General features: G+C 39.8%; 1 protein-coding gene and 1 non-coding gene across 14 annotated transcripts in view; one reads left to right on the top strand and one right to left on the bottom strand.

The window, feature by feature from the left end:
- The window catches only part of NCOA2 (nuclear receptor coactivator 2), a 272,180-nt gene that overhangs the window by 30,003 nt on the left and 229,189 nt on the right, over positions 1 to 12,988 (bottom strand). For 11 of the 13 annotated variants that reach the window (XR_003793512.1, XM_029222582.1, XM_029222587.1 and 8 more), the window contains 3 exons: positions 6,670 to 6,880; positions 4,148 to 4,354; positions 1,268 to 1,483 (listed from right to left, as the gene is read on the bottom strand). Coding sequence is in view for 12 of the 13 variants with exons in the window: in XM_029222582.1 (XP_029078415.1) it covers positions 1,268 to 1,483; positions 4,148 to 4,354; positions 6,670 to 6,880 (634 nt within the window). In the remaining variant the exon portion in view is untranslated. The remainder of the gene's footprint in view (positions 1 to 1,267; positions 1,484 to 4,147; positions 4,355 to 6,669; positions 6,881 to 12,988) is intronic. The other 2 variants (XM_029222591.1, XM_029222590.1) reach the window with 1 other exon arrangement.
- On the top strand, positions 5,879 to 5,951 carry TRNAG-UCC. Its single transcript has one exon. It is a non-coding gene; the product is annotated as a tRNA-Gly (tRNA).

Below are 12,988 nucleotides of genomic sequence, written 5' to 3'. Positions count from 1 at the left end.
AGGATGAGCGTTCTGCGTTATCGTGTCAAAACAATCCTGGCGGGCTTCCCTGGTGGCGCAGTGGTTGAGAGTCTGCCTGCCGATGCAGGGGACGCGGGTTCGTGCCCCGGTCCGGGAGGATCCCACATGCTGCGGAGCGGCTGGGCCCGTGAGCCATGGCCGCTGAGCCTGAGCGGACGGAGCCTGTGCTCTGCAACGGGAGAGGCCACAACAGTGAGAGGCCCGCGTACCGCAAAAAAAAAAAAAAAAATTAATTAAAAAAAAAAAACCCCAAAAATAAGAAAAACAATCTTGGCATCTTTCCATTAACGATTTAGCGCTTACTCATCGTGCACCATATCCAAGTATATGAAAAAGTACGTGAACCTCAACGTATCTGAATTATGCTAATGTACAAGGTAAGAGAAAGGTTAGTATGTCAATGATTAAGAAAATCTTGAGGATGAGTTGCATTACTTTTTAAAAAAAATAATGGTTTTATTGAGATATAATTCACATACCATACAATTAGCCCGTGTAAAGTGTACGATTCCGTGGGTGTTAGTGTATCTGCAGAGTTGTAGAACCAGCACAATGATCAATTTTAAGATGTTGTCATTCCCCCCAAAAGAAACCCCATGACCCTTAGGAGTCACTCCCCATTCCCCCCATAGAGTCCCAGCCCTAGGAAACCACGAACCTACTTTCCTTCCCTACAGATTTGCCTATTCTGGACATTTCATATAAATGGTATCACACAGTGTATCAGATCATTAATTTTAATAACATGTGAACTGTATCCAAATAGAATTCTAGTGATCCCTACATTTTGTGAGATGCTCTCTAAGAGCCTGCACTTTCAGTGAGGAACTGGGAGAGTCTGGTTTAACAGTCTAGGGTAGTGGCCCAGGGATCTGCATTTTAAGGTCCTGATGACCGTGCAGAGTTAGGAACCACTGGTGCATCACTGAAATGCTTCTTCAGAATATCATCTGTGTAACATTTATAGTGTTACAGTGCAATTCACTCCCTGCAAAAGTTGAAATCAGATAATTTAACGAAAATAAAACGTCATAAAGGTAGTGGGTTCTCTTAGGTAACCGGAAAACCTGCAATTCTATGATCCTATACGGAGTTCCAGCAAAGTCCCACTTATGACAGCTTGACATGGGGGGATTAACTAAACCGCAAATTAGCAGCATGTCTTGACAGAACTTATGGAGCTTGCTCCTCTCTTCTTCTAAGAAAGGATAAAAATGAAAAGCAAAGAGCACAGGAACTACCTTACCTATATTCATGACCTGAGGCTGAAGCATCTGTCTTTGGCCAGGCTGGCTGTTGGGTCTCATGGGGATGCTGGCTGTTGGGTTCCGAATCATACCTCCTTGGATCGGCCGGTTCATGGCACTGGTGGTAGCAGCACAGGTGACTCTCACAGCAGAACTCTGAGGTGCCCATTCCCCAGATGGCAGGGTGGGCCGGGCAGCATTACTACCAATCATGCCTGCAGGCAAGCCAGAGAAAACGGAGATACAGTGACTGGAAACACAGTCAGCATGTATGAACACCAGACGATCTGACTCTGGTACGAGACGTTCATTCTCAATACACGGTTAGCCCAACAGCTCAGGCCCTCACCGGCACAGGCACGGGCCACTGGCTAAGAAATACGAGATGGCAATTACTACGAGGTTTTTCACAACACGGACTTGCCACTCTTTACAGTTCGGAAAAGCTGTTAAAATTGTTCCCATATGTACTTAGAAACAGGTGCTGTGGCATGTGGATAACCCCAACTTCCTTCCTCAGGAAGTGAATCACATTAGCTGATATACACGTCAATGCTTTACTTTCCAAAAGAGAGGTGAGGCTAAGAGGAACAAGGTACAAACCGATAATCAATATTCTAATTAAAAACCCAAATCACAGAGAATATCCCATGAAGCCCCGGCCAGACTTTCAATCCCCAAATCCCTTTCTGAGCATTATTAATTTGTTAAGCTTCCAAGCTGACCAAAGCAGCCTCGGAAGCTGGGGGAATGACAGCATCTTTCCACTCCAGTTCTTTTTGGCCAAGGCAAGGGAGTGCCAACCACTTCAGTGGACCTGGACCACCACACTCCTGGCGATACAGGTCTAGGCTGCGTTGGGACAGATTTGTAAAAACCCTTGTATACACTGAGATAGTAACAGCTATATGACCACACACACCAGTGAGAAGAGCACAACACTGCTGGGCAGATCATGCGTTTGCTCTCTCTGGCCTGCCCCCCGAGATGCTGGCAATGGCCAGACACGGGCTAAGACTTGATATCCTAAAGGGGAACAACCCCGAGTGAGGACCCTTCATTCTGAAGCATTTAATAATGGATGTGTAACAGTTCTGCTTTCAGAGACATGGCTGGCTTTCATTTACTTTAGTTATGATAAACAACTAAAAAATAGGGTATTATTTCAGAAATGGAGAGAACATGTATTGCGGATGGTTTTTCACTGGTGAAATGAGAATGTGCTACATTAGGATGATTTAGAGTTAAGGGTAATTAGACTGAACAAGTTAGAACAATATTATGTTAATACATATTTTAAAAACCGTTTTAAGGCTAGGTTTGAATTATACAAAGACGTGGGAGAAAAGGCATTTTCTCTTTCAAAAAATCTATTATCTAATTAATATAACAAGATTATAGAACGCATAGAAAGCAGGAGGGAAAATAATCCATAATTCGAAATATTAATGCAGTTGTAACCAGGGTAGTCTCTTTCAGGTTTTTTTCATTTTTCTTTTTGAAACAAAGCACAGGCATTGTATGATCTTCATAGCCTGGATGTCAGTCATCTCCAGGCTGCCCAGATTTGAATATAGGTATATCCCCCAATTCCTAAAGGTTCCTCCAAGAACCCAGATCTTCTTGTATTCCAATAAGAAGAAGCCACCTTTCATAAATCATTGGCTCCTTTTCCCTTACAGAATTTTACATAAGTCAATATTTTACTTATATAAATCAATACTTTATTGTAAAAATAATGTAAAACTAATATGGCATTGTTTCTGCGAATAAATAAATTAGTGATGTAGTCAGTGCCTGGCACATATAGTAGGCACCTAATAAATACTTGCTGAATGAATAAACTATTTTAATTCTTCACATTTCCCATGAATTGCTTACCAACAACAGAAAGTTAAAAAAGAAATCCATCTTTTCAACCCTTAGATTGAACTCTTATTTTCTGTTAACTATCTAAATGGCAATGTGTATACAGGGGTTACAGACTAAGCTAAGAATTAAAACCCAGGAATATAAGTTCTTTTTATAGTATCTGTTTCTTTCAATGCCTTTGTCTCCAGCGGTAAACTGTGAGCAGTTCTCCACATCAGAAAACTTAGCATCCTTAGGGTACAGGATACCACAGGGTACAGGACGTGGTGTACCTGCTGCAGCAGTGATTCCTAGCCTGAACTGGGTGGAGGTTTGGGAGTACGGTTGCTGCTATGATGGTGACTACCACTTAGGAATATGCATGGGCAACTTGGCAGACACCTTAAGTTACAGCAGGTCAAGGGCCAAACCAGATCACAGGCAACTTCACAGATCTTTAAAAATGGAGCCCCTGGATCAGCTACTCTTAGGCCAGGCATACTACTATGTAAAGTTCGTTTTTTGTTTTTTTTTTTAAGTTCGTTATTTTTAGTTGATGTTTTTTTTTGGAATGAGAATTGCTATCGTTACGAGTATAAAAGGTTGGTTGAATTTTAAACCTTCATTCTGAAATTCGTCCAACACAAGTCATCAACTAACAGGAAATCCTGGGGTTATCAGCAGATTATCACGACAAGCTAGCAACCACCAAATTATTTTACACATATCACTACAATGTCTGGAATTGTAACTGGAGTAGAAGTGAAATAAGCCTATGCCATAGGATTAATGATTAGAACCCTTGTAAAAACAATGATCACAGAATAAAAGGGTCAGCTTACTTGAATGCTTTCCGATGTTTCATATACCATGCTCGCAGTGAAAATTTGCAGAATTTAGTTACATTCAAATGTTAGTTTCTAGCATAAAAAATTTCACTTGAAAAATTTTACTAGTTTGATGTGGATGAATACATCATTAAGTTAAATAACCCACCGATAAAGTTAACAGCACATTTGAGCCCTTACCTGTGCTACTGTTCCCTAAATTTCCTTGGTTTCCTATCATCCCTTGATTACCCATCATTCCTGGCTGAGGTATCACTGAGTAGGGACTATTGTTTCTGATTGGTGGGAAAGGTCCAGCACCAGTTGGGCTTTGCAATGTGATGTCAAGTGGTAAATTCTGGTTTGGCAATAACCTGCCCAGTTGCCCTGGTCGTGGGTTATTAAAAGCTAAGGAGAAAACAAATGAAAATTTAAGGTTAATATAGGATAATGGAATATAGCAACAGAAGTAGTGTTCAGGGAAGATGTCGTTTGTAAAATAACAAAGATATGCATGTCAGGGACCAACTGCCTACATAAAAGACAAATTCACAGACAAAAAAACATGTGGCGCGAAAACATAGACTTGCAATCTAATCAAGTCTCTAATTTAATTCCTGACAACCTTTCAAAACAAAAAAAAAGTAAAAGGAAAAAAAAGAACATGTCTATTATTTACCGTATATTTTTCTCCCCAATATTAACTTCTAATATTCAACTGTATTTGTTAAGGAAACTACTAATATTTTTTTCATATATTATTTGGAATTTAGCAATATTGCTTTGTCACAGCTGTGAAGCCATAAACATCTCCTGCATATAGCACCAAACCCAGATACGTGTGGTTTGGACATGAGACTATCATTTTTTAATTGGACTTTCCTAGGAATAGAATTAGGTTAAAAAATGTCTACTCTCATTGGAAGTTAAAATCTTTAAATGTGTGAACTCTGGTACCTGAAGTTAGTATTGAAGCTTTAGGGCCCTGTTAAGTCTTCTAAGTATAGCTTCTTTAAATTCCAGATACATTTATATTTGAAAGGATTCTTATGGTTAGTTCACAAGAGTTTATTGTGCAGTAAGTACTACACCAGTGCACTATACTATCACACAGACAACCAGTGATTTGATAACAATGTTTCTACAAGAATAAAGATATTATAAATTACAATTCATAGAGCTAATATATTAAATAATATAAAGGACTTTATTTTCTCTGAATTATATAAACACAGTATGAAACAGAACATTTAAAACACGTTAACGTTCTTAACAATCAATAACAGAAATAAAATATTTAGAAGAATTAGGGTTTAAATGAAAATGATGTACATGTTTAAGCTGACTTCCTCAGGTTTAGGTATCTGGTTACCATTCAGTAGTCTGAATACCATCAGGAGGTACAGATAAGGAGAAACCACGAGTTTTCATGCAGTCCTCTATTAACTCCGCTGGGTCACGAGCGTAAACCCGCTACTGTGTTTCTTACTCACTTCTCAACTCTGTGACTTTGTGATCTCTCATAGGCCATAAGCAACCCTCCATTCCCTAAGAAGTAGGCACGTTTGACAGATAACAAGCAAAAACTCTGTGTTGTTTTACCCTTTTCAGAATGATCACGAATCACTTTGAGAAAAGATCTATTAATCAAGGATATTTTGTGATTTGGTTGATGGTTGCCATTTCTGATTTGAGAACAGACGCTAAGCTTTGGGTCAAACTGTATCTGAAGAGGGACAAATCATTCTGTTCACCAATTTAACACTGAAGAGGTTCTCTGTCTTTCTACAGATCATGTCCCTAGCGCAGGAAAGATATTTTCTTCTGCTCAAAACTATCGGACAACTTTGGCTAACTATCAAGTTTGTAAACTAAGTGTTCAAGGTGGAGAAAGGCCTCATCTTAAACTTACAAAAATATAAAATAGGGAACTCCCTGGTGGTCCAGTGGTTAAGACTCTGAACTTCCACTGCAGGGGGCACAGGTTCGATCCCTGGCCGGGGAACTAAGATCCCGCATGCTGCACGGTGCGGCCAAAAAAAACCAAGAACAGGGAACTGAGATCCTGCAAGCCGCACAGTGTGGCCAAATAAATTTTAAAAATTAAAAAAATAAAAGTAAGCGATAAAAAATGTCACTTATAAAACAGTCTAAGGTCTTCCAGCCGTATATCATACTAATTAAACTTAAGATGCACTTAGAAAACATTTATATGATAAATTTCCATGTAAAATGGATATTTATATGAGGATTCCTAAGAGATAGGACAAGATATTTTTAATGTGTGTAGCCCTTTCATGTATGAGTATTTTGATAAAAAATTTTTAGTAGTATATTATTCCTGAAAAGTCAGCATAACTTTCTAAGTTTCTGTCTTTTAAGTATTCAGCCATATATTAAGACACAGAAAATCTATTTTAAGCTCCATTTATGAAGGCAGTAACTGAAATGAAGGGAAGTATGACAATCACCCGAAGAACTTTATCAATGCAGGTCAGTCTCACTCCGTGTTGATTATATTAACCACAAGCGCCTGCAAAAGGGCCATGTTTACTAGAATCCACCCTGAATGCTGTTTTGAAGGGCTGGGACGGTAGGTGGTGCTATCTGACCATAAAAACCTTGAAGTGACTAAGCTGTTTGCGTCAGATTTTAATAACCCCTGTTTCTGATGGTGATAACATGGGAATTTCTTGGCATAACCATCAATATCTCATACTCACTGCTCTGTGAAATTCGCAATGCTGTTTTCTGGGCTCCAACAGGTGTAACAGGGCTGCTCTCGGCTGTGAGTTGCATGAGGTCATTGATGATGGCTTGCTTGTCAACTGATCCAGCAGGGGCGCCTGGCCTCGTGTCTGGGAAAAGCTGTGGTAATTGACTATTCTGCAAATCATCCAAAATCTCCTCCAAGTTGTCCAGCTCACTGCCAGGCTGCGGTTAACAAACAGAAGGGTTTATCCAGTCCCACGCGAAGAGTGGGCGCCACAGGCCCGGTTTGCAATTACAGACCTAACCGGTATAAGGCACCAGAGCCAAACAAGAGATGCAGGCACATGCGAACCTCAGGTCTAACAGTTAACTGATCATCTTTAAAAAGAATTAAATCAACAAAGGACAAATAATTTAATCTCTTGCTCCTCAGTTTCCTCATCTGTGAAAAGAGAGATGCTTCAATTAGAAAGAAAGCTCTCTTCTAGCACTGTGATTCACTGGCAATTTGTAAATTCCCCTTTATTTTATGCTAATAATTCAATTAGTTATGAGTATGTGTATTTCTAACTAACCCACGGGTGTTACAGTCCAGGCCTAGGTTTTGTGGTTCACTCTCCTGACGAAGTAACAACAACAAAAAATTGGTGGAAAATATGATCCAAATTTACATGAAATCAGTATTTAGTAAATGGTCATTTCCTTTTAGAACTTTGTTTTTCTTCCTTTCTTTTTTTTTAAGAGCAAGGAGTGGAACGCACGAGGAGCTTGAAGTAACCATGAACAGCTCAGCCCTGTCTTTTCCATTTGAGTGGTGTTTTTTTCCTGCTTACACTTTCAGTTTCGAATGACACTGGCTTTCTCAGTCACTCACCAGCTTTGGTGACAAATGCAGGGAAGCAGGATGAAAACACAGCAGCTATTAATTTGACTTTACAGAAGCCATAAAAATATTTCTTACAGCTTTTCCCTTTATTAAAATAATTTCCTTTCAACTACCAACATTAAAATAATAAGGTACATATCACCACTATTTCACACCTAGTGCTTTTCTTCCAGAGAGCTCAACTGAATTTATATTCGTTTAAGCAGAACCTATCTGTGTGCCAAGTATTTAAAATCAGACAGTGCCAACCACGTAAGAAAATGGCTAAGTTAACTCCCAGGATTACTTTCTAGTGAAGAGAGTGGTAAGAATGATTCTCCTGATGTGTAGGTGGAAAAACACAAGTTAGGCAACTTCACCAAAGTCACTGGATGGACTTTGAATCCATGACCATGTGACTGACCCTTTTGTCTACGCTGGCAATTCAAATGAATGCATTTACATCTGACAGGAGGTATACTTAAAGCAGAATGGCTTACAGTTTTATTCTATACACTAGAAGCTGCATTTACTAAGGTTTTTGCAATTTATGACAAATGTAAATCTATACAGGAAGTCTTTTTACTGGACATAATTTCTCAAGTTAGGAAGGATACAATGAAGTGATATTTTATTGGATTCTTTGTTCAGAGTCAACTAGCTTAGTGAGAACTTGGAGATCCATTTTCCAGGGAATTCCTAATGCACTGTTTGAGCAATTACAAGACCATTTTCTAGTTAGTTTAGCCACCCATTTCTAACAAAAGAGGGAGGGATCAAACTTGGGAGAGCTACATCTTAGGTAAGGGTTAGGTTCCAAAGTTAGCATCCTAAAGTATAGACAGACACAGACAAAATGATCCTTAGAACGGCTCGGGAAGGAACCTTACTGTATGTCCCCTCCACCAAGGGCAACACAGCCGGTTTTCCCTCCAGAGTGAAAGCACATCACTGCTTCTCTGGCTGAGTCCGAAATGACGAAGTTTACGCGGGGGCCATTCCGCACTGAAAAAGCCTGCAGCTACGTTTCACACTACTGGAGCTTCAAGGGAACCAAAACCCAGTTGAGTCTCTTGAACGGTAGGCAAAACTGCTCACGTGGCTTAACCATTTAATAGCTATCTCTCCTTTTCTTTTTTCCTCTTCTGAATGTGTATGGACAATTTTGGGTAAGTTAAACATGAGTAAAGTGACTCCGTTGGAAAGCTATCGTTATCATGTTTTGCTGAATACGTAAGATACAAACATCGGTGTAATAAGCACTTACCACCCTCTGAGGACAGTGCCTGGAACATAGCAATGGACACTCAGTCAACCCGATGAGTTCCCTCAACTATTTTAACCGGTAATTTAAAACATTTCCCAGAATCAACTCAATTTCTCATAGAAATTCCTATCATTTCTATAATTTCTCAGAAAAAAGTTTCATGTAGATGGATAGGGACACTTCCCTGGTGGCGCAGTGGTTAAGAATCCGCCTGCCAATGCAGGGGACACGGCTTCGAGCCCTGGTCCAGGAAGATCCCACATGCCGCGGAGCAACTAAGCCCGTGTGCCACAACTACTGAGCCTGTGCTCTAGAGCCCGCGAGCCACAACTGTTGAAGCCCGTGCGCCTAGAGCTGGTGCTCCGCAACAAGAGAAGCCACTGCAATGAGAAGCCCGCGCACCGCAACGAGGAGTAGCCCCCGCTCGCCGCAACTAGAGAAAGCCTGCGCACAGCAACAAACACCCAGTGCGGCCAAAAATAAATAAATTTATTAAAAAAAAAAAGATGGATAAATATCCTTATGGTTGTATCATGAAAATAGCTACAGAGGTATTAAGAGGTTCTAATAAACTGTGAAGTTTATTGCTATCCTAGGAAACCAGGTTTCCCTACTACAGTAATGCTGCCTTGCGTAGAGTATTTTAAAATTCATTGTTTGTGAAGGGGTGAGAGGGTGGGCCGTAATAAGTAATAAGCTACTTCTTATTTTTTTTTGTGCTATGTGGGCCTCTCACTGTTGTGGCCTCTCCCGCTGCAGAGCACAGGCTCTGGACGCGCAGGCTCAGCGGCCATGGCTCACGGGCCCAGCCGCTCCGCGGCATGTGGGATCCTCCCAGACCGGGGCACGAACCCGTGTCCCCGGCATCGGCAGGTGGACTCTCAACCACTGCGCCACCAGGGAAGCCCAATAAGCTACTTCTTGAGAAAGCTTTGCAGATGCCTTGAATGAGAGACGGCCCAAATAAATAGTTCATATAAACGATAATAAAAATAAAGTATATTATTTTCCTCAATGGATGCTCTTGTATTTGCTCCCAATCACAGACATGTGTAAAAGAAAGCTTTTACAATATAGATTAATAGTCTGAGTCCAGACTCTCACCTTTCCTTTTTACCTTTACTCTTTTCACACAAATAAAATGATACTTTAAACCATCTTGAGTAGAAAAATAACCATCATAGTTTCAAAGAGTTCTAATGATAGGATTCATGATTCTTCCTTTGTGATCTACTCTTGTGTCGAATATGATGAGTTTAAAATAAGTCTAAGGTTAATCTCTCTCTCTATATATACATAGCTATATAAAACAATATATTTGGACGGTTGAAACCTATTTATTGGTTCTTTATTTCAAATAATTACATAATTTAAAATCCATGATTTTCCTTGATTTTCATTTTTAAAAAGCATATATTAAAACTGATTTTCTAATTTTAATCTCTGCCATTTCTAAGAGCTGATCAAATTCAACTGTGTTTCAGTCTAGCTTTGACAAGTAACTAAAACACTTATTTGTCTTAAGAAAGTCATGCAGGGACTTCTTGGCGCTATATTCAGAAGGAACTGGTTCTCTGGAGACCCTTAACTATGGACACTATAGTATACGAATTCATTCAGCTTACCATCAGAAAAACGCATTATGAAAATTTCCCCACTAGAGATAATATTGCTTTGCTTGTGTTTATTTCTTGTCAGTATTTGGAGTATGCATTTAAATTAATCTAACTGTCTCAACTTTACTTGAAATGTTCTTTTTCAAGGAGAATATCTCTACACCTTTGGTTGCCTAGGAATAAAATTTGACGGCTACGGGCATTTTCTTCTGTAGTCATGTAAGTCCTGGAAGGGGTGCATTTGATCACATGAAGTTTCTGATCAAACATTTCTGCCCCCTAAGTAAGCTTTCATTCTCATCAAAAGTTCTTCTAGTTCCTATCTAGTTCCTTTCTCAGGCATGATTTCTTCACAAGACAAAAAGATTAATGCCTTCCTTGAAAACGCTTCGCCAAGATACTTCAAAGTTTTCCTTAGGCATCTCTTCGAATGCTCAAATTAGCCACATCAATTTGAAGAGTTGGTTTAAACTATTTCAGGCAGAAAATGAGTCAGAAAGATTTTTGTAAAAGTTCTACAAAATGAAAATTGGACTTGATTTCTGCATTTTTTTCTGGTTTTATGAATTTTTCATGTGTCAAATCAGTTTGTTTTCTGAAGGAAATATAAAGAACACATGTAGTTTAATACATGTGTTCTAATAAACTACAAAACAGTGTTTCAAAAAAATTTTTTTAAACTGTTATTTTACATTTGCCTAACATAAAATTGCTTTAAAAAATGGCAACACAATTCTACCACAGTTGGAGGGAAATTTTCAGGACACTAAGAGTTTAAAATATGGTTTGCTTTTCTAATGGAGCCAAATAACAAGAAGAAATTCTTTACAGACTATTTCTAAACCCTCATCATAAGTGGCCCAGCAGCATTAAGAAAGAGCAAAAGAGTACCATTTAGTTAGTATCATTCACACATGCTCCATTGTGTAAATAAGTATATAACTTAAAAGTCAGTGAACATATCGGAAATTTTTCTGTCATTGTTTCCTGTTGGTTATGAAACACTGTAGAAACAAATGTTGTTTAAATACTCTACCAAGTGAAGAATGCTATTTTAGGTATAATGGCACCATCGAAGTACTTCCTGCCCTTAATAAGTTAGTGATAGGTTAAACACACACTCGGATAATGGTTCTTTTCTGAGTCAAAATAACAAGACAGTCAACTGTGCAATTCAGGCTCGCTAACAGTTTAACTTACTGAATAAAAATGTGTTGTGTTCCCCTGAAGTGAAAGAAAAACCTTTGATAAATTTGTACAGAAGTCAGTAGGAGATACAATCAACCTGTATTTGGGAAAAGTGGAGGGTGGGAAGTGAAAGAATCCCTGTTTTTTTTTTTTTTTTTTCTTAAAGTCAGTCATTCTAACTTTGATCTAAATTTAGGTAATGCATACTTCCTGTGGTAACCTTTCTTTTCAAGCTGCAATGTTTCTGATGTTAAAATTGCTCTGGAGCACTGTTTTTTTGGTGGAGTTTTAAAATGGGAATAGATGGAGGGTAAAACCAGGAACTGGGTTTCATTAAGAAAAAAATACTGTGTGTATGGGTGAGTGTGAGTGTGTGTCCACCCAAAATGACAGGTTTGTGCTGATAACACTCTGTGCTTTAAGTTCCCAAAGTAAGATAATGTTGATCAGAAAAAACATTCTTTTAAATACCAATTAGAAACCTGCAAGTGACTCAAGGACTTTAAAAAAAACAAACAGAACTTCTTCTTTGTCAGTTTCTTGTATGAAGTTAGTGTAATCATATAGGTAAATACAGAAATGCCAAACAGCGCCCTCCTTCCCTGACCCTCTAAGTCCCTAGGGCCTCAGGCCTGGGATAGAAATAAATTCTGTTTATGGAGCAGGGGACCAGCCACTTAGCCACTAAGCCAAGGGGGACCTCAAGAGTCACCATCTTGCCCTCTAGCATGTGTCAAGAGACCTGAGCGACAGTATCTCTGCCTGCCACTCTGAACTGCCACTAGCTCTGCGTATTCTAATCTAGTAAACCTCAAAAGATTAAAACATCTACAGCTGTCAATATGCTTTTACACTACACTTTATCCAAGATATTGTTATTAACTTTCCCCTGAGCCCCCGGGTCCCCCCATGCAATGATCTTACAGCATCACAGAGTAGCTGGTGTAGAGAACTCAGGACTAACACCTAAGTTTAAGGATTCATCCTCACCAAAGGTGTTTACACAATTACGCTGTTTCCCTCACGAAGGGCACAAGGAATGGTAGCAGCTGTCCAGACATCAAAGTGAAAGGCAGACAGGAAGCTGCGTGCTCAGGACCTGGAAGGAGGCCGGCTGTGCTTGGCCTCGGCACCCGCCCCCAGTCTGTGCTCTCCACCCCAGAGCTGCTGCTGGGTCAGCCTCCACCCGGGAGGTCCAAGGTGACGGCCGGGGTGCTCCTCTCTCGTCTCCCCATGCACACCTTGTCCCTGAAGACAGCGACACCTAAAATGTCCACTTGTAAAACAAGTTTCAAGGCCATATCAGTGAACCATTTTCAGTAGAGAGGCCTGTGCAGCTTCTGCACTTCTTAACCCATCACGACTTACGGCGGCGCTCAGGGATGGCATGGTTC

The sequence above is a fragment of the Monodon monoceros genome, unplaced genomic scaffold (genome assembly GCF_005190385.1).
Source record: "Monodon monoceros isolate NGI ecotype Baffin Bay Population unplaced genomic scaffold, NGI_Narwhal_1 Super_Scaffold_14, whole genome shotgun sequence".
NCBI classification, from domain to species: domain Eukaryota; kingdom Metazoa; phylum Chordata; class Mammalia; order Artiodactyla; family Monodontidae; genus Monodon; species Monodon monoceros.
Note: the sequence above shows the minus strand (reverse complement) of the source record. Positions and strands in the feature narration are given on the sequence as shown.